Below are 22,144 nucleotides of genomic sequence, written 5' to 3'. Positions count from 1 at the left end.
AATATGAATGTCTGAAAATCACTTTCTAACACATTTGGATTTAAAGATGAGGAAAAGATCCCACAGCCCACTCACTGCAGGAACGTTAGGCCAGAGGGCTCCTCTCCAGTGGTACTGCTGGAAGGAAACAGTACAGTCACACAAAAATGAGCACAAACACACTGTTAGATCTCCCTTCAAACCTAGAAAGGAGAAAAGTGACTATTCAGGTGTTTATTTCAGCTTGATTAGTTGTTCACACCGGCCATTTTTAGTGACATTCCTTCCTCACCTAGACACTCAAAGCTGTTAGGCCAGCAGCTTGTGGAAAAATACGGTGACGAACAATGAGTGTACAGGCAGAATATACTCAGGCTGGCAGATTTCATTACATTCGGGCCGAAAGAAATGATCGGATGGGCTTATTACAGTCCTACGATGAGCCCCTCATTATTTTGTGTCAGAGCATTCGATTAATTGATTGCAGTGGAGATGTAATGACAACAACAACTACAGTAGGTCAGCTTCTCTGCATCAGCCAGCACACGATCCAGATAGATAAACAGTATTCACAGTGACTAAATTGTAGAACTGGTGGTGACTGCATTGCTTCTTCTGTATACAGAACTTGGCTTTGTAACAGAAGTCAAGGCAGAGACCTTGTGTTTCTAATTTAAACAACAAAAGGAATAAAAAACCCAACCCTTCACGTACACAAACAAAACTCCTGAATATTACAGCAACACTCGGGTACTTCCCATGCAAAGTTTTCTTAAAAAAGGAAAATGAAACTAGCAGCTATTGCATTCAAAAGTTAAGGGGGGAAAAAAATCATAAATATTACATCTTCACATCAACGGTTAAAATGATCAACAACTGGACGAATCTTTTGTCTTCTATGATGTTGTTTTTAGAGTGTCAAACATGTGGAAACCTGTGAGACGCCAGTAACCTGGACTTCTTTTATACAATGCATCGACTGAATTGGTGTTTACCAATCTAACATCAGAATGTAGGGAGGATACAAAAGATCCTTTGAGACATTTTGAGACTTGAAATGTCAGTCCCAGTCAGTTGTCATTGTTCTGTGTTCTTGGCCCACTAATGATGTCAGTGGGGATTGTTGTTTTCTCCGTTTTCCGTCCTGAAACTCTGGACCGGACCACTAAACCAGGGCCAAGGCCAAGACCTTTTGTTCCAGAGCACATTCTGCCCAGTCTTTATACCCACTCGGGCACACACACGCACACGCACACACACCATACAGAGATGTACTCTTGTATCAAAAAGCCAAAACAACACAGCAACTTCTTTTATTTTTAAACTCAGATTCGTGAGTTAGCATGATTTTCCACAGTCTTTAATAAGAGGATTATATCTCCAGCTCTCTGAATGATCATTCCAGGTCATCAACTCAGGATTCAACAGCTCGTAGTTCTAATATTATAGTCACATCACCTCAAAGGCTCTCTGATAACTAACTGAGCAGAGCCTCAGTCACATTCACACCATTTGAATGAATACATTCAAGTTCCATTGTTCATTATGTCAACTCCTGGTTTTTAATGATTACACACAAAGGGACTTCTTTTATTGAGGTGATATCCAGACTCATTTTTGAGTGTCACAAGTCAGCGGCCGTGATGGAATATGCGATTGATGGCGTATAATCCAAGGTTGTATTCGCTGCATCGTCCGTTCATATTACTGGTGAATAGCGTTGAATACATTTTACATGATAATGTAGATCAGACTTTCAATCAACATCCTTAGGTCTCACAATCTGGGACATTTGTATTCTGCCCATGAAATCAGGAAGAATTTCTCCCAGAAAATCTCATCTGAATGATGATTGTTTGATGACAAAAAATATTTTTCGTTTCATTTAATGGAGAGATGCTATCTCTAACTGCTTGTCATAATAATAGATATTGAATTTATATTATTATAATTATCTGTCGTTCAGTTTAAATAATTGACTAAATTCATGATAACATTTTCTTTTGTATTATTTATTTTTTTAAGAATTGAACCGAGATGTTGCGGTTATATGATGCATTAATAAATATATATACGAAAGATATCTTCATTTAAATTATAAGTTCAAATTCAGAACTTAAAGTAGTTATTTATTATCATAATTTAAATTTAATTAATTTAAATGATGTCTTCATTAAATTAAGTAAAAATCTTTTATGAAGCAGATTTTAAATCATCTTAATTATCTTTTGGGATATGTCAAACTAAGATATTACCAGTCAGCATTAAATGATAATATATGAAACTGAGGTTCTTATTGCTCAAAACTAAATGTTGAAGTTTAGTTCAAGTCTGGAGTTAGAGGGCATGGTGTTACATCATTATCTCTGAGTTTTAGTGAACATTTAACTGACGTCTACCTACAAAGATGCTCATTTTCACTCACTAAGTTCAATTTGAGAAACTATTTAATGTTCTGACCACAAGGAAAATACAAACAATGAGAGTGAAGCTGATTCAGAGCAGCACTTCCTTATCTAATCACGCACACACACGCATACTTAGAGGAATTTCGTGTGTCATCCTCCATAATCTGCACAATGTGACGATAATTCCCTGACAGCCAATCAGAGCTCTTGGAACAGGGGTGTTGCCGTAGCAACGACACAGTGACAGCAGCAGATGGGCGCTTGCTGTTGAGAGGAAGAGTGAAGGAGAGACGAGACGAGGACAAACGGAGGAGAAGAAAGTCTCACGGTGACCAAGCTTCATCAGGACCCGTAACCCATGTTTCCTCCGGTTCATTTCTGAAATACATACGTTTCCGCTTACATATACTGTTATTTATCGATCTAAATTGTTTTGGTTGACGAGTGTTGGAGATATCGACCGTAGAGATGTCTGCCTTCTCTCAAATACAATGGGACTAAATGGCACTCGGCTTGTGGAGCTCAAAGGGCCAAAGAAATATATAAAATGGCAACGTCTCGCTAAAGAAATCATGAGCAAGATATTGTGCGTCTACTGGTGGATGAGCGGCTATAAACACGAGCCCCTCGTCCATGAGTGGATGCACGTTTCCTCCTATGGTGATAAGGTTGGTGGGTGTAGTTTCGGAGAAAGAAAATGGTTCCAACAGGAAACCGCTCACAACAACATCTGTGTATTATCTTGAGTAAGCGGGTCATCATTTCTGGAAAGAGACATTAATGTTGAGTTTTTCAAATGTATTAGCACAACAGGCAAGATAAACAAATATGCATGAAACCGCTCTTTTTATCAGGGGTATAGCTCGAATCAGTAGTGTTTGTGTCAGTTGACGATATTACAGAATAAATATGGAAAGGAACTATTTATCATCGGTGAAGTACTGCCCAAGGATCTCTTGTTTGTGTCTTGTTTTCATGCCATCAGCTGTCTGTATTATGACGAGTTATTTCTGTCTACATATTTACCACCCTCCCCTTCTCTCTCCATCATCCGTCTCCTCTCCTTCCCTCCTCCCCTCCTCCTCCCTCTGTCAGGTTCATTACCTTCTTCCCTCTATCACTCTAACTCTGCCTTTCTCCCGTCTTCTTCTCTCACTCTGTCTATTGCATTGACCTGATATACATATTACAAAGTTTTCATTTCATGTCGAGCTGTAAAATAGTTTTGATCGTGGGAGGACTACTTTGCCTCATTACGTTATTTATAATTTGACTCACATGCATGGGTACATTGCTAAGTCAACATGAAGTTGATCTGTCATTCAGTCCTACTTTAATCCCTCCACCCCTCCCTCCCTCTTCTCTATCTTGCTTTTATTTCCATATATAAATATAAACACAGATGTGTAGATATGCAAAGAGCTAAATAAAAAAGTGCTGTGCTTAATATTTTAAAGTGCTATGTGATAAAGTGCTTTTGAGTTATTGGTGTCATGTGCGTCATTATTAAAATGTCCAGTGTGTGCCAGGGGAGACTCTGACATCTATCTAAAGTTCTCCCCCGGAGGTCTGCCAGGATGCCTTTAACCACCATGTCGCTGTCTATCATGGCTAATTCATCGTCACGGTGCATCTGTATTTCCATTTATTTGTGCAAATTATACTGATTAATAGTTGGTAGAGTTCTTAGGATTTAAGAGGCTTCTTCTCGATCATACATGACTTAGTTTTGACCCAGGTGGAACCAAGACCAAGACCTTGTAAAGTGGTCCAGAACTCTTCATAACAACTCCATGTTATTGTAGCTCTGACGGTTAGCGTGCAGAAATAAGCCTCCTGCAATCTGTAATGCTGTCCTTACAAGAAAAGGATCTCTCTGCTTATCTGTATCTGTGGTGTCAGTGTGTTACTCATTAGCTTCATGTATATTCAAATGTTCTACGGAACAAACTGTAATTTCAACACCTTTCCTTGAATCTATCCATGAATCTTTTCTGCTGACGTCTGTTCTGGACCGTTCCTCTCCAGACACTGAAAGTCACAACTCGCCTAAATAAAATGAGAAGGATTTGTATTGGTGTATTGGTCGGAATCAATCTCCAATGTCCTTTTTTTTAATAAAAGTTCTTATATGTGATTTTTTTTTATTTTTAATATTTGCTCCATCATTTTTATGAAACATTATTTCTTCAGGTTTTACCCCGTAGGAAACCAAATCAACTTTCCAAAATAAGAATTTCAGATTAGTACCTGTGGTAATCTCAGGCCATAAATCTTTTTGTGCTATAAATAGCAATGTCTTCACATGCCTTTTCCAAAAACAAAATATATATGTATATTTTAGGTAATAACCTTTTGTGTCCTCTGTATTTCAGATCACAGAGCTGCTGGACGATGAGAAGTGCGAGGCCGAATGTGAAGAGCTGCCCCAGGATGGAGAGGAGGGTCCCGTCTCCTCTGACTCACCACAACACACACACACTGACGACAGCCCCTCAGCCAGGTGAGGCATCACAACTGATCTTATATTATTAGATAAGATGGGTTATTCTCTCACCTTGTATCTAGGATGCCATAGTGAGATCCCCACACTCTGCTCATTATTTAATGTTGTAGTTGTTGGAACAATGTAATGAGTATATACAAACATCCAACATGTGTTTTAGGTCGTTTTCACAGTCAGTAGTTTCCATGCGGTCACACTTACAGATGCAGCGCTTGAGTTCTGTAGTCGGTGACCAACCAGAAGACAAAGGGTCGGTCACTCACACACACATAGAGGTTCAATCCTCCTGCAGGAACATGAGGATCTTCTCAGGTTCTTCTGATTTGATGATCTCCTTTTTAAATTGATTACTGAACACTAAACCCAGACTCCTGTGTATAGACACGTACACATTTCACCGCCTGTCTATCTAAAGAGGGCAGTGTAGGTTAACTATTCATTTCATTGTGACAATAAATAATTTCAGTCGAAAATGTATGCAAGGTGTTCCTTTTATTATTTAAATGATCGTGGATATATGTGTCCAGATCCCATTACAACCATGCTGCTGCATTTAATGATGTTACATTTTATATATATTTTATATGTGTCCACTTACACGCTGAGTCCGAGTGACCTGCTGTGCTTTCAATGCTTTTTTATTTACAGAAAAATTCTTTTTTTTTTTTTAAATGTTGTTACTGTCCTGATGTGGAGACTTCGAATCATTTTGGATCCTGATTTATAGTTGTTTAAAACAGGAACTTTGTAGAAACCTGCCTTCGTTCAGCAGCGTGTGCACTGCACTGTCCTAACTAGGACCGAGTTGCTCACTGGCTACCAGTTAGATAAAGGCAACGTTGTAAAGCAATGTAGGGCAATAAATCAGTCCGCTGTGATGCTTTACAACACTCACTGGGCTCTGTGCGTGTGCGTGTGCGTGTGCGTGCGTGTGCGTGCGTGTGCGTGCGTGTGCGTGTGTGTGTACGTGTGCGTGCGTGTTGGTGTCAGGGTCTCGCTGCTGGTCCCACTGGCCTTTAAGATGATTACAGACAGTAATCCATAATCCACACTCACATGATTTAGACCATACAGCACATGCAATATACATCTCTCACTGTAGCTCCGAGACAAAGGCATAAACAAAAGTTGCATAGTTGACGTTACTGGCTCAAGACAACATTTACATTTTAAACATGTTGCCAAGTTGCCCATTGTGCCAGAGTTCAGCAATCTGTGTGATGATACATCAGGTCTCGGATAACGAGAGAGCTCACGCTGCTGCAGTATGTGTGTCATCTGTGTGTGGGTGTCTGCATTGTTTGATATCTAAGTGGTTTAGTAGTTAATACATTGTTTGTGGGGCAACACAAAAGGATCCCTCTGTGTGTGTGTGTGTGTGTGTGTGTGTGTGTGTGTGTGTGTGTGTGTGTGTGTGTGTGTGTGTGTGTGTGTGTGTGTACCGGTGGATGGTTTTAGGAGGCAGCTGTTGTCCATAGGTACTCAAAGATTTAATTATGCTGATGAAGATGTAGGGGAGGGGTTACATGCAGTTTGCGTGTTCTAGTTCGTGTTAATTCTCTGTTAGCTGTGGCTAGCCTGCAGCCATCATCCCTGTGACCTCTTCTAACCTCTTGTCTGGTCTGGAGGATTATTGCTGCACACAGACTGTACAGCCTATACCATAAACCCATTTAAATAATGTACAGCCAGATCTGTTTAAGCTGCTAAAAATATCAAGCACTCTGACTTCTAGCATTTACTCTATATTCTCATCTGACCTAAAAGTAAGGAATGGGTTTACTTCTGTGTATAACCCACTTATTGGAGTTCCAGCTCCACATGTAACAAATCTCAGACGTGGGCCGAAAGCTCAATAATTCCAGCACAACCTATGGGACAGAGATGATTTTTATAGAAATACAATTGTACTGATAATGGATTCCTCTTCTGATCCTGTTAATGTAAAAGAAAAGGGAACCAGAGTATTTTGATACATTTAAAAAAAAAAAAAAGACTTTAATTAAATGATTTATCACTTATTAGAATTATTTCTGTTTTCTGTCGATGGATTAATTGACTAATTGTTTCATGTAATCATGTAAACATTTTAGTTGAGGATAATTTGTTCTTTTTTTTTGTGAGGAACATTTTACATCTTATGAAACATTTTCCAAATCAGAAGTCTCATGAATTTAAGGAATGAGTGTTGTCCGTTTTAAAGACATATCTCTTTAAAGGAAAAATGAGTTGGTTGTTGTCTTGTGTCAGTTTGTTATCTTTCATATTGTGTCCATTTAGATTTAATTATAACCTTAAGCGCTGTCTCAAGGATTTTGATAAGTCCGTTTACATATATAGTCCTTGACTACCTTGTTCTGAGAATCGCTCGCTGTTTCATCAGTCGTTCTGAATCAGAACTTGTTTGTTCCGGCTCTAAAATAGAGAGAAAGTTCCCGTCTAGTGACTCAACAGTAACTGAGGCTGAGTTGTTTGTCTAGTACTTGACAGACAGGGAAGTCTGTCCTGTGTGGCTGTTGCAGTGCTCCTTTAATAGACTCTAACAGCCAACACACACACACACACACACACACACACACACACACACACACACACACACACACACACACACACACACCTTACATGCTGACAGCCCCTGCTCATTTCAAATCTATATATAATCCCTGGTATTTCTCTTCTGATCTCTCTGCCTCCCCTGTTACTACTTCCCTCCTCTACTCTTCTTCTATCGGAAAGTATTTTTCATGAGGCCACTGAAATATCCTGGCAGGCTGCAGCAGAGGACCCCCGGGATGCACTCCTGGCCCCCGATGAGGAGGAGGAGCGGGCGGGAGGGATGGATTAACGGGAGGAGAGGAAGAGTCACGGGGCAGAGGAGGGCCGTGAGGGGGAGCAAGGGAGAGGGTGGGAGAACTGGAAAGTGTCCCTACTTGCGAACGATTTGTAGATTTTCCGGTCTGAGTTCAAACGCAATATCAGACCTCTGGAGAAAACCGGTCAGAAGATATAATTCAAACACATTATAAAACAGATTTGACCTTAATTGTTCTGTGTAAAGGGGCCCTTTGTTTTTTACGGACAGAGAAGAGACACCCTGCCCTCAGTGTTGATGAAGTTTGTGACAGACAAAAAGCGAGAAAGAGCTTTGATGCATCCAAACCCTCCTCGATTGTTGCGTTCTTACTTTCCTTCTTTCCTTATTTTGTCTTAAAAGGAAACGCATATTTGACAGAAAAGTCTTTACGAGGTGCTTGATTGATGATCATGAGTCTCATAGTTGACCCGGTTCTGTTTTAGTTTTTTTCTTTAGCTTTGTGACTTGCTTGAAGCCATGCAGTGCCCTATCCCATATGGTGCATATGTGTCACACATGGTGAATCATAAACGTCTGCATGATTTATACATAGAAATAAACACGGTATATAGGTCAGTGCAGTATCAGTATTTTGACCTAGTTTACAGATCAACCCACTTTTTGCTTTATGACTGGCACAAGGAAATAAGACTGACACAGAAACAAATAGAAAAATATGAATAGAAAACAAAATATTGTGCAAAAGTAATTGGAAAATAAAATAAAACCAATTATATTGCCCGTACATTCACTTGATTTGCCTAATTTGAAGTGTACTCTACAGTGTAGGTAGTCCGATGTGATTCATCAAAATGTAGGTTTCAAAGCTAGAGCGTTTTTTCAACTCAAACTTTTTTTTTAGATGGATTTTGGTTGCTTCTTGTGTTATAAATGATGACCTGTTGACAGCAGATCTCATTTTGCAGTGTTCCTGCCCACAGGGAAGATGTTTAAAACAGTCCATGTGCATATTTACATACCGTAGTACATACTGCATAACATTGCATAGTAATGTATATATAGACAACATAACTATTCATTAGTTGACCGTTCTCAAGAGACGCCTCTATCATTGTGTGGTACATTTAAAACTCAAAGCATCCACTCGTATATATTACGATTACATGTATAAAGAAGTCCTCTCTCTCTCTCTCTCTCTCTCTCTTCTGCCGGTCATCACGTTACGCCCTCCTTTTGCTGCCTCCCTCACCCTTCACTTCCCGATTGTGTCGAGCCCCTGCACTGGGCCCCTGCACTGGGCCCCTGCACTGGGCACAATGTGTAACACGATATATACTAACTGACCTAGATAGCACCACTCACCGTGTGTGCTATCAGTTCTCACCCACAGTCCTGGTACAGACGTCCTATCTGGCTTTCTAAGGAGCACTTACGTCCCGAAATCTTCACGGGGAGGGAAAAAAATAATCATTTTGATTGCCAGCCCACACGCTGCTGCTGAAGCCGCTTTGTGTCAACACCGTGCCACTGTAGCTTCTTTGTGTTCGTCACAGACGATAACGTTACATGTTGAGATTACAGTTTGGCTTAAAGTACCAGGAACGGAAAATTGACACAAAAGGAGTTGATGATTAAAGACCGAAGTTGCATAACAGTTATTCTTTATTTCCTTGAGGAATTTGTGGAATGTTGTAGGTTTAGAAAGTGTGATGGTGTAGCAGGATTCCTCGTAGATTCATTCATAGGTTGAAACACTTTTATAAATCAGTGTACGTGGTACATTAAATAGCAGCAACTAATGCTGCAACTAACCATTATTGCCATATTCTGTTGTTCGATATTGACTCTTATACAACAGTTAATTATATTTGTAATGTGCGTTCACCATCTAAATATTCTTTGAACATGATGTAGGATTCCAGGACTTCAGGTTTAGACATTTGGACTGGTTGTTTAGTGGGCACTATTCCACTAAGGCTCGCAGGCAAAGACGCTTAAACTGCACTAAACGAATCTCGACCAGTCTCCTACAGTGAGGTGCCAGACATCTCTGAAAGCCATGCATGGCATCTTAGAACGATATTCTGTTTTTCTTTCTGGTAAAACAGACTTGACTTGTTCTGGTCCGAGCAAAATGTGCTTAATTTATCAAGTAATCTCATGTTTTTCTGTTCATACTCTGTCTTTATCGCCTCTTTTTGTGATATCTTTGTTGAAGTATTTTATCAAATCCTGTATTGTTAGAACTCCCTTTTTAGTGCTGGATAATCTCAAGCATGAATTGATTTGAAAAAAGTTAATCTGAAGTCTTATCCTAACTCACAGAAACATTGTGAGGACAAAAAGAACTTAACCTAGTTTCCTTGCGGGTGACGTGTGACTGCTTTGGTTCAGTCGTGAGTGTTGGAGTTCTTCATACGCTCCACATTATCACACATACAGTGTAGTTACAGATATACGGGGCCATGTACACCAAAGCGTTATACCCGAATTCCAATGTATTATTTCAATTATTTGACAAGGCGCAGAGTGTGCACAAAAGTTGAAAATGCTGTGTCACTTTTTTACCCAGCCACCCAATCGCAGTGCAGGAGGGGCGGGACACATGGCCCACTACAAAGACGTGATCCAACGTCTTTTATTACGAGTATGTTAGGCTATTGTTTTTACTGTGGACTTCATGGTGTCCTCATGTCTGGAGCACTCGACCAAACAAATGACCCCGTGTGGGATAATAAAGTTGATCTGAATTTGAACAAAACAATGGTACTCGCCGAGGTGTTTCCCTTCCCTACGTTGTTCATCCGGAGCGAGTCCTCTACCTTCTGCTGACATTTATACTTCCGCTGATATTCCGTATCAAAGCAACCAGACGCTGCCAAAGCGTCACGGCTGAAAAATTGCTCTTCCAGCCGGGGCGTTTTTAAGTAGAGAACCTGCTGTTTTCAGCTGGGAAAGAAACACTTTAGTGGACACGGCCCCGAACTGTGAAATGCACTTCTGAAACACATTAACTACACTTGATTACCCCTCTCCCTCCTTTCTCAGTGCTGTTTTCCTCCCCACTTTTGTTTGCATTCATATTTTTATCCTCTTGAGTTGCTTCATTCTCAGGTCAGCTCTTTAGGTATCACTGACACTCCTCTCCGTCTCTCTTTGTAATCAATAGTTTGTCAAGTGTATTGATGCCTGTGTTTGTCTGAGAAGCTGCCATTACAAAAGGCTCTCAGAGGGTAATATAAAAGACACAGGTGTGCTTCTCTGATCGTGTGTTTGTGTGTATACACCATTACATAGCCCACTGGTCTGGCTGTAATAACTGCTGAAGTTATATTCACCGCTGAGTGGACCAAAAAGAATCAAACCCCTCCCCTTTCTGACTCTTGATTGGCTCGCAGAAGTCTTTCCTGATTTACGATTGGCTCCCAACTTCAGCCCGTCCCATCTCATTGGTCCTACTGGGGGTTGTTGCCTGGTTACATCAGAAGCTCATATATTTGAGCAGAGCTCTGGATGTTTACTGCAGCACTTCTACAGGCAGTGCAGGCTGAGACAACCTCACACACACACACACACACTCATTCAAGAACACACACACACTGGTTCAGAGGACGCCACAGAATGCACCCAGGCGATAGCCAGACTCTGCTGATAACCGACCCGATACTGACAGAGGAGACATCTGCAGGAGAGGCTGACAGTTCAGAGACAGAACAAGCTTAACAGCTGGACACTGCTTCGACCGGAGATGTGTCAAGTGGTTAAACAGGCAAAAAGACCAAAGCGACAGAAATCGTGCTGAGTTTGATTAAAAGTCAAGCCGACTTCTCTGCGGGTGTTGGAAAATAGAAAACACACTGGACTTTTAATCACCTACAGTATACGTGTTAGCTTGAAGAAGAAGAAGAGAAAAACAGCCTGCCAGACAAACGAGACAACCTTCACCCTGAAAAACCTTCAGGTCTGAAACGAAACAAAAAGGACAGCTGGGAAGATAAGAATGGCCTGTGACATTCTGCTGCAGAGGTAAACATCAGGGTTATGTAACTTCTCTAGTCTGACTGGAATAACTGATTCTAACGAATGGGTGAATGGATCGATGGGTGAATTAATGGATGGAGGTGAAGGCAAATGTGGTTGGATGATAGATGAATGAATGAATGAGCATTGATGGGTTTAAGAGAGGAGGGTTGGATGAATGAAGTAGAATAATTATCAAAGAGATTAAAGGTGAAAGCTACATTAATGGATCAACTTGTGAATGAATGAGTGGAATGTTTTAAGTGATGAAATATATTTTTATAACGAACGGAAGAATGGAGGGAAATGAGATTGTATCGTGCCTTCTCGCTCATTGTTTTGTTACCAGGCAGAGATGAAAACGAATACAGAGGCAGGAAGACGTCTGTGTCTTTTCTTGTACAGGAATAGAAACAGGGCAAGGCATTACTTAACAGCTGATATTGTATTACGCAATTCAAGTAAAAAGAAGGCAGAGGGATCTGGCTGAGAACGTGTCCGCATTTTTGCGACAAAGTGGGTCTGAAAACGGGAGTTGTCCTCGTTTAATCAGTGTTTTCTCAATCAAACATGCTGTTTTTAATACATCTACGTCATCTAGGCATGTACGTCAGTGCACTCATGATTGGAGGAAGTTGTTGGCAGTTTCTGTACGTTCCTAACATTATTGAGTACCAAAGTACACTCTTAGCAATCAATTTATAAAAAATATTCGTACTAAGTATTTGCTCAATATGTGTAAATTAGAGAAGTGAACGATCTTGATTCTGGTTGAAACGATCGGTCAATTGATCGATTAGTTGGTTTACAGAAGAGTATTTGCCAACAATTTTAAGAAACAATTACTCCTCAAAAGTCAGTTATCAAGAAGAAATGGCAATTTCCTCAAGTGTAAGGATTTGTTTAGGGCTGCAACTAATGATATTTTTCATTATTGATTGCCGATTATTTTCTCAATATTCTTGATTTTCTTGATGAGTCTAATAAATGTCCACGGCAATGTTTTTATGTTTTGGAAATTGTGAAATTTTTCACAATTCTCACATTTCACAGACCAAATAAATAATAAAAAAATAACCCATAAATTAATTGATAATGGAAATAATTGTTGGTTCTCATCTGGAGAACATTTATGAAATTTTCCAAAAGAAAGGAACTTTATGTGGCGGCAGAAACCGTAATAACCGTTGACACAAACGTGGACGTGCACACATTGTTTGTTAATATAAAGTAAATTGACAAAAGAATTTCAAGTCCAAGCTATCTGCTATGTTGCATTAGCTCCTCGTGACTCTGCAAGACGAAGGACTAAATGAAGGATGACTGTGGCTCAGTGGAAGAACAGGGTCAGAGGATCGGCGGTTCGATCCCCGGCTCTGCTGCTCCATGTCAATGTGTCCATGGGCAAGACACTTAACCCCAAATTGTTCCAGCGGTGTGTGAATGGGTGAATGATTAGTTAAGAGTTCTGATGGGCAGTTAGCACCTTGCATGGTAGCCTCTTGCATTAGCGTCGGAATGGGTGACATTTAGTGTAAAAGCACTTTTGAGTGGTCAGAAGACTAGAAAAACGCTATACAAGTACAAGTCCAATTACCATTGAGGAGGTAGAGTGAGGGGCTGTTAGAGAATGTGTTGAGTCAACTAAACAAAGTAGATCATTCTTCTCGGATGGCCGTAAATCTGTGACGTGGTCAACGTTTGAGTTGTTGAATGCACACGTCAGTAGCGAGGCTCTGTGAGAGTTTCTTGGCCCTGACATGAAGATCTTTAAATGTTTACTTCAGAAGCAGTGAGACAAGCTGTTAATGAGATGCAAGATGATGCTTAGGGTGTGTGTGAAGGGACAGCTTTAAGAGACGTAGTGAAATATAATATTTGTATTTATGTATGTATGTGTGTGTGTGTGTGTGAATGGATGCGTAGACTGCAGCACTCTGTAAGACCTCCCAACCAGAACAGAGCAGAAGGCTTGCTGACAACAGCACCTCTGTGGAATCACCTCAAACTCACCTTACACACACACTCACACACACACACACACACACACTCTTTGTCTCCTTTATATCGAGCCACCAGAGTAATGCTGTAAATAATCCAAGATGCCCTTCATCAGCCCTTTTCCTCGCTGCCATTCGCACTGACAACACAAAGTTACTCTGTTTTATTTTGTTAATTTAACACAGCAGGAAAAACACCACAGTCATGCTGAGATGTTTTTGTTGTTGAGTCACTCAGTCAGCTGAGGTGAGGCCATCGATACCACAGCACAGCGTTTAAGCTCTGCAGTAAATCCTGGTCCTCCTGGCTCCTATATGTGATAGGTAGCGTATAGTACATACAGTACATTTAGGCCAGTTGTTTACACAAACAACAAAAAGTAACTTGGCCGAATACTGAAAGGCAGCAGAGACTGTGAAAGCTGGATTGAACGCTGCATCGTTAAAGTACTGAGTCATGAGAACCTAACCTTGGAGCAGAGCAGAAAAATAAGCAGGAAATAATTTCTATATTTTGCTGCAGCTTATCAACAGCAGGGCAAGGCCTAACCACAGTGTTATCTGCACATATATGAAGGTCACAAACCCTCTGGAGGTGTAAAATGCTCTAACATTATCGTATGCAGTCTAATATCATGTGCAGTACACAAAAAGTTCCATTTAGTTATGCACAAATCTCATGGTTTCATTAGCAGTAAAACATGCAGGGGCGGTAATGTGTTAAATTGGCAGTAAATGTGTAGATTACAGAGTTCACGTCGAACTATTGTCCCGTGTTAAAGTAAAGTGTGATTCAGTTCACTGCAACCCTTCAAGAACACGTTTATGTCCACCTTTTACAAGCTTTTTATGTTTTTATGTTTATGACAGTGTCATAGAAATCAAAGAAGACCATAACTATAATGTTAATGTGAAAAAACACAGGTTAGGCGGATAGATAGGTGCTGCTGTGTAATATTATGTTAACATTTACTTGCACACAGGTGCATTGCTCAGCCCTCAGGTGACGTACGGCTGCCTACTGAAGCAGTAATCTGACACCGGGGATCATGCTGAGGATCTGGTTAGCAGACCGCAGATTAACCCGATGGGATCTAAGTGAATCTGGCAGGAATTCATGTTTCTCCACCACTAAACCTAACCACCAATAGACGTTATCAAAGACAACGTGTTTGTCTGTCTACTTGGATCACTTTAAAAGGTTTCACGGTATCACTGCCAACAAACAGCTAGCTGAAGGTGGGACTCCTTAAGATCGTATCAAGCTCTTTTTTTCTGTCTTTGGCTACCGCTCCAGTCGTCTGTAGGGCAGCAACTGATCTAATCCGACCTGGTATTCGCCAACTAGTGCTTTATTCTTGGACTTGTTGTCAGGTTGAAGGCCAACAATATATATATTTATAGTAAATACTTAACCTTCATATCTCTTAGAGAAACCTTGTTGTTGATTTATTTGTTAAAATGTGGGTTTGCTGTAATATATGCAATCCAACATGGATCTTCATTGAAGTGCTAAATAATAATTAAAGGATTAAATAAACAATCATACAAAACATCTTAAAGAACCCTTATTGACCTTAGAGTCACTTAACAGCATTTCACTGGCCTCTGTGGTTAAAGTTAAAGGCAGTGCATTACAGCTTCACACCTTCCTTTCTTGCCTTTCACAATAAAAGCCCTAGACATTTTGCCTACTTTACCAGAGGGAACTTAAATTCACTCACAGTATTTAGCTAAAAGGCAACTCAAAAAAATAGCGTAGCATTGGTTTTAAATTTAAAAAAATATCGCCAAATAGGCACTTTTGCTTTGACACCCAATCCCCCACTGTAGTCAACTTATAGATATATATCCAGATAATTATTGGTGTGTGACATAGTGTGTGTGTGTGTGTGTGTGTGTGTGTGTGTGTGTGTGTGTGTGTGTGTGTGTGTGTGTAATGGACAAGTAGAGTCTGATGTGTTGTCCCCTGCAAGATACTTTGATCCCTTCTTGGGCTTAAAGCATATTTTGTTAGTATGACAGCTAGTGAAGGAAACCTTGAGACATAATCAAAACCACTTTCAACATCATCAGGGACCTAGAAAACTCAGTCCTATCTTCCCTTCATGGTGTTCTCTGAAGAAAAGCCCAAAAGGGCCCTGTAAAGATGCCATGTAAGGTCCTTTAGAGCTCAACTGACGCCGATAGAAATGTTTTCTCTGCTGCTGCTTCGGGAGCTCCAGGAGGAGGGCAGGAACACCCTAAAGGCCGCAATAACACATTTAGTTCAAGCCTTCAGGGGCGAAATGGTGTAAGATCAGATATTATCTCTGCTTCTTAATTCATGTAGATTATGTAACGTCCTTGAGGAGTCTATCAAGGATATATTGTTAGTGATGCAGCCACCCAGCTCGCTCCCTTAGGGTACAACTCAGCAGGAGAGCCTGAGCTGTCAGATGTTATCAGCGCTTCGAAGGAACAGTCGCTGCTGTAGAGAGCCTTCCTGTGTAAAGGGCAGTTCTCTATGCTGACTAACAGGAGGCGAAAGGGAGGAGAGTTTCAAATGACAAAGGATCTGAGTCAAGATCATTATGGACTCAAAAAGCCAGGAGCTAGTTTAATTTATTATGTTGACTTGGGAGGGCAAGAAAATACAAAATAATGTCTGTTTTCCCCTTTCATTACTTCATAACAACCACATTATTTGGGCTGTTTTAGCAGGCTTACTGTTTGATCTCCTCAACACTGTTTCTCTATCACACACACACACACACACACACACACATATGCACGATCAAGGTTACAGTGTCAGAAAGGGGAATGTGAGCACTAGACGTGATGTTTCTGTATGCAGCACGATGGGGTGGAATGAGAGAAAGTGAGGAAGAGAAAGAAAGAGGCAGGAATGATAGTGGGATGTAAAGAGAAAGACAAATTAAGATCAAGAGGGAAAGAGAGTTGGGGGGCAATGATAGAAAACAAGAAACGAGAAGAAGAAAAAGAAAGTATGGAGTAAGAAATAAAGATGGAGGGTATTATTGTTTCCTATCTTCCATTAATAATTCAGTCTATCGATCTACCTCAGGACTTCTTTCTGCATCAAGACTGTGTGTGTGTACGTGTGTGTGTGTGTGTGTGTGCGCGTCTTAAAGAGCCAACATACATCCACACAAAAAGGTTGCGTAACGTCAGCTGCTGTTTTTCGAATGAGTTGAGTTTGACCGTCTGAGTCACACACACACACACACACACACGCACTATATATGAGATGTACCCGTGCACTTGGGCATAATGTGAACGACCTTGTGTGTGTCTGTGTCTGTGTGTGTCTGTGTCTGTGTAGGAGTGTTATATAAATCTGGAGTCCTGGTGTGTGTGTGTGTGTGTGTGTGTGTGTGTGTGTTTTTGTGAGGCCAGCGGCAGGCTGCTGAATCAACACACACATCTTATCCCTGTTTCATGACACACACACACACACTTCCTTCTTTATGGAGGAACATCGAAGAACAAATATGATTTGACACACACACACACCCTTTTATCTGATCAGCAGGGTTTAGCAGAGCTCTGTAGCCTAAATAACAATCTGCCCACCCAGAGTGGCGCCAGTGACCGAAACTTTGTCTATGTGTGTGTGTGTGTGTGTATGTGTGCGTGTTCGGTGTATTTCTTGAGATTGTCATTTGGCACAGGGGATTTTAGATTAGGACACATCTGCAGTGAGAACATAACCTCATTACGCTGATTTTCGTTACTCAGCGCTTGATCTCCTGACACCGCCAAGGTAATTTCATGTCAGTAAGGGAGTCGAGGAGTAAGTGATGTTCTAACCGTGTTGTCCTTTTCCCCTCTCTCTCTCTCTCTCTCTCTCTCTCTCTCTCTCTCTCTTTCTCCGTACAGCTCCCACCTCTCCCCTATATCCATCCTGCCCGCTGACTCTGCTGAGTAAGTATACACACACACACACATACACTCACCAGCAATTTATCCACTCACGACACCATAAATAGGCACTTCTTTATGTACACACCCTGTAGTAACCTACAGACATACTCTAACAAAATTCCAGCGACACTAAGAAACTTTTATGTGCACCTGCTTCTAAAAACAAATACATCTTTAAGCGGTCAGCTGTCCTGCAACGGTAATGAAGAGGATGATGGAAAGGTGTAAACAGGGGGTAAGAGAGCCGGGTTGGTTGAAGTGTTAAGAGGAAGTAAAGGGCCATCTGCTCAAGAGGCAGATGAAATAACAAGAATCAACAGAAGAAGAAGTGCAAGCAGTTCTGTGAAGAAGAGTCGGGAGAAGAGGAAGAGTTTAAGAGGAAGTGATAGGGAGGAAAGAGGAAAGCCTTGTGTTGTGATTATGGAGCTAAACTAAAGCATTTTGTGTGGCTCTGTGCTTTTAGAGCCGCAAGGACATGAACTCAGTAATCACATGACTGTCAGGCCTCTTGCCTCGTCCCTGCGTGACACGGACTCAGAGTAAAACCGTTCACTGGGATGATGTACACTCATGTGAGAACCTGAAAGCTCGAGAGGAATAACACGTGAAAACTGAAAGTCAGTAATTCATCAATGGCAAAAGAGAACAAAATAGCAGCAAATTCATCCTGCAATAAATGACATCAACATGCTATCAATTCATCTGCTGATTTATTTTGCTAAATCGTCGCGTCTAGAGAATGACAAAAAATAGCTGATAGTTGCTTCACTGTTCCCTAAATACCGATGTGTTAAAGTCACAAGCCAAAGAAAAGAGACAAATCGTCAGCTGGAACTGGTGTTTGGCTTTATTGTTTTAAATAATTACTGAAATAATGAATCCGTTATCAAAGTAGTTTCTGATTTAATATTGACATCAACTAATTCATTATTGAACCAAGTGCTTCAGCTGTAACATATTGGCACAATAATTTCCATTTAGGATGTCTTCTTATTTTTCATATCGTCGTCTGTTTGGATTATTTTTGTATTCTTACAAAATACATTTTTATCAGTCAAACTTCATCTGGATAAACACAAACCTGCGCAAGATTAGATGTCAAGAAAGCGAGCAAACAATGAGATAAATAAGCAAATATAAATATCAAATGGATGGACGGACTGAAACAAATGATTGTGTTAAGTGTAATATGGTGGACGAGGGCCTCAGTGTGTTTGCTCTGTGCTTGTTGACCATAATATTTTAGGAATAAAGCTGCTAATAATGAAGAATACACAGACTCACATACGAGTAGACTTATCTTGGAAAAGGCGTCCAGTATTTTGACTATATCTGCTGGGTGTCACGCGAGAACAGAAACTACCGGCACATTTCCAGACATCCATTAGATAACTTCACGGGCTTTAGTTTCATAGACCGTCTTGTGTCTCTGAGTGTGATTTATGTCTTCACTTTCCTCTCGCTAGGATGCGTTCAAAAGGATTCTCCTCTGTTGGGAGGCATGAAAGGATTTAGACAGAATTTAGTCGCCAGCAAAAACACACAGGGCTTCTCTTGACCGCGTGCGTGCGTGCGTGCGTGCGTGCGTGCGTGCGTGCGTGCGTGCGTGCGTGCGTGTGTGTGTGAGTGAGTGAAAGGGAAAGACTGCAAGCACATCATCTTTTACTGCTCCTGTGTTCAGATGTGGAAGTAGCTGTTTTGTGTGTGATAGTTAATATTTAGAGTTTGAGTTGCTGCTGAAGGCGAAAGTGGGCTTGTAGTCCAGAGAAATGAATGCACCGTTTGTGAGCAGTTTCTGGCTGATATATCCTCAACTCCCACACACACACACACACACACACACACATTTATCTGACCTCAGCCCAACACCTTTTATGAGTTTTACCATAAATGGACATGGACTTAAAGCCCAAACACAGTTATGTTCCACCTCCAAGTCTTCCATTTAAAACTCTGTAACTGTGCTGGTATAGATATGTTGTATACACCACACACACAGTATGATATTACCTTGATTTGAACAAAGAGTACAGATGATAGATCATTTAGATGTAAAGAATAGAAAAGAACTTGGGGGAACATCAATACAACCAGATGTAGTGATGGCGGTTGATACATCAGGAGCAGCAGGGGGTGTGGACGAGTGTGAGGAGAGCTGGTTCTCCCAGTTAAGGTCTTCAACCTCTGCTGGCAGAGGAAACAAAGCTAACAGCGTGCAAGAAGCCATAAACAAGGGAGGAATACTTTATGATCACACACATGGTTGAGTTAAATAGAATCTCAGTAGAGCCTGTGGATCAACTGTCACATGTCAGTGTGGTGGGGGTCAGAGCGTGACTGCCGTTCTTACCTTTTATAGGCCGTAATGTCCTCTCTCCTCTCTGGTTTATAGTTTAAGCATTTTAATCCTTTCATAACTGCACCAGGTTTGTTTTTTTTACTTAATAAGGACATGTTAAATAGCCCAGAATGGAACAGAAACCATCTCAGGGATTATTAGGCTCAATGTTTGATTCATTATTCACCTTTAGAAAATGTATCTTACTGTAACTTCGCTGCCACATACACTCATTAAAACACAAGATTTGAACTGTGCATCATTACTGGTTACTGCTAAACCTTAATCTGAAGATATGGGTCTTAATTAAATGGGTAAACAATGCACCGACTCACTGGATTCAGTATAACTACAGAAAATAGCTCATAAATGAATCTCATGTAGAGACAATTCAATAATCTAACACATCATTGAACCATATTTATAGAACAAAAGATGGTAGCTAACAGTTTATTCAAAAGTTAACTGTGAAAACATTAAGATGATCAGTTTTTACTGTGATCGGTCAGAGGAAATTAGATTGTTTGATGGATTACATAATATTAAATATAATATAGTACATTTTTATTTTTTAGTTCATGTTAGTGACTGTTACAATGCAGATTACAGTTTTAAAAAACAACATACTCGCAGAAAAATTATATTTTACAAGACTAATTATTACAGAAGGTCTCATTTATTCATGGCAGATATTTTATCATTTTCTTGCACTGAATTCTCTGTTGAGAACTGAATTATATTTTAATTTTTTTATATATATCAGATCCAACACAGGTTGAAGACAACATGCTGCATTAGTGCTCTCCTTGTGGTCATAGCAGTTAGTAAATAAATACTAAACTGATGTGAATCAACCACCCTGATACACGCAGGCTTCCATATCGAGTCCAAAACAAAAGTCAACGCTGGAGACTTAATTTATGTGTATTTAAGAGGACATTTTTATTGGCTGCGTCTGCTGAATAAACAGAGAAAACGTGGTCACAGGATCTTATCCAAAGCAGTTGTGTAAACCTTTGGCTTTCATCTTGTGTAGATGTTATCGATGGGAAACTGTTACAGTTTACACTCATTACAGCTGAGCTCAACTCGCTCCAGTGGAGAAAACATGGGCTGCGTTGTTACTCAATATTTAACACGGTTTTAAACTCAGACTGCAATTAATTAGTAACTAACTGCTAACCTGACAGCCTGCCTGTTTGTTTGAACAGAGGCTACGACGCAGCACATCAGAATGTGAGGAAAATGTCATTTCTAAGTGGAACTCAATGCATCATCACGCACAGTTATAACGTGTGAATATCAATCCTGATGAATGTGGGGTTTTTTGGTGTTTTTCCAGGATAATCCAGCGAACCATCAGGGCCGCAGTGGAGCAGCACTTCTTTGATCTGAAAACCTCCATCGACACCAACTATGACAGCCAAGGGTGAGAGTCCAGACACGCATTAACATTCACACCTATACAGTACACGCACAAGCATAAATACACATGTATCCTGTTTAAGAACATTTTCACACTGAAGCTCTGTACAGCAAAACATGTTGTGCTCTACTTTTTGCCCTCCGAGCACCTGCTGGTAGGAACAAGCGTTACACAGATTCCTCTGTGGTCCTGAGCACATCGGATGACTTTAAAAAACCATATTTGAAATAGTGAACATTATGTTCGAAAGGCACGCCAGATAGATGGCTCAGGTTACCGGTAAACATGTTGACAGCTGTGATGTCAATTAGCAAACTCTACGTGTTTTGGGGGAGCAGCTGTTCAGTGGTCAGTCACCTCTAAGACAAAACAACATGGCGCAGCATTTCACACTGCATGCCGAAATAGGTTAGCATGCACCACCACCATGAAAGGCACAGCGGCAGTGTTCTCAGTTCATCTTATTTATGACCTTTTTAATTATTTTTTTTCTTCTCCAGAGTGAGTCCCAGTGAGCCCGCAGACCAGGGTTGCGATGGAGACGAGACGCAACAAACTGACCCCGAGGACGGCCCCTGCGACACAGAAGTGGAGACCCCGCTCACACAGACCGAGCAGCGCATACAACAAAGCCAGAAAGACACACAGGTTTGTCGGAGACACGGAAACACACACACGTAGCGTCAAATTCATACTGCACATAAACACCTGCACACGATCAAGCG

At 40.7% G+C, this 22,144-nt stretch overlaps 1 protein-coding gene across 1 annotated transcript in view; it reads left to right on the top strand.

The window, feature by feature from the left end:
- The window catches only part of fam13b (family with sequence similarity 13 member B), a 63,473-nt gene that overhangs the window by 27,246 nt on the left and 14,083 nt on the right, over window positions 1-22,144 (top strand). The window contains 4 exon segments of the mRNA XM_079167342.1: window positions 4,763-4,890; window positions 17,611-17,655; window positions 21,336-21,422; window positions 21,920-22,067. Coding sequence (XP_079023468.1) covers window positions 4,763-4,890; window positions 17,611-17,655; window positions 21,336-21,422; window positions 21,920-22,067 — 408 coding nt within the window.

Source organism: Pholis gunnellus, assembly GCF_910591455.1.
Source record: "Pholis gunnellus genome assembly, chromosome: 10".
In the NCBI taxonomy this organism is placed as follows: domain Eukaryota; kingdom Metazoa; phylum Chordata; class Actinopteri; order Perciformes; family Pholidae; genus Pholis; species Pholis gunnellus.
The sequence above is the reverse complement of the archived record's forward strand: the minus strand, read 5'-3'. Positions and strand labels throughout refer to the sequence as shown.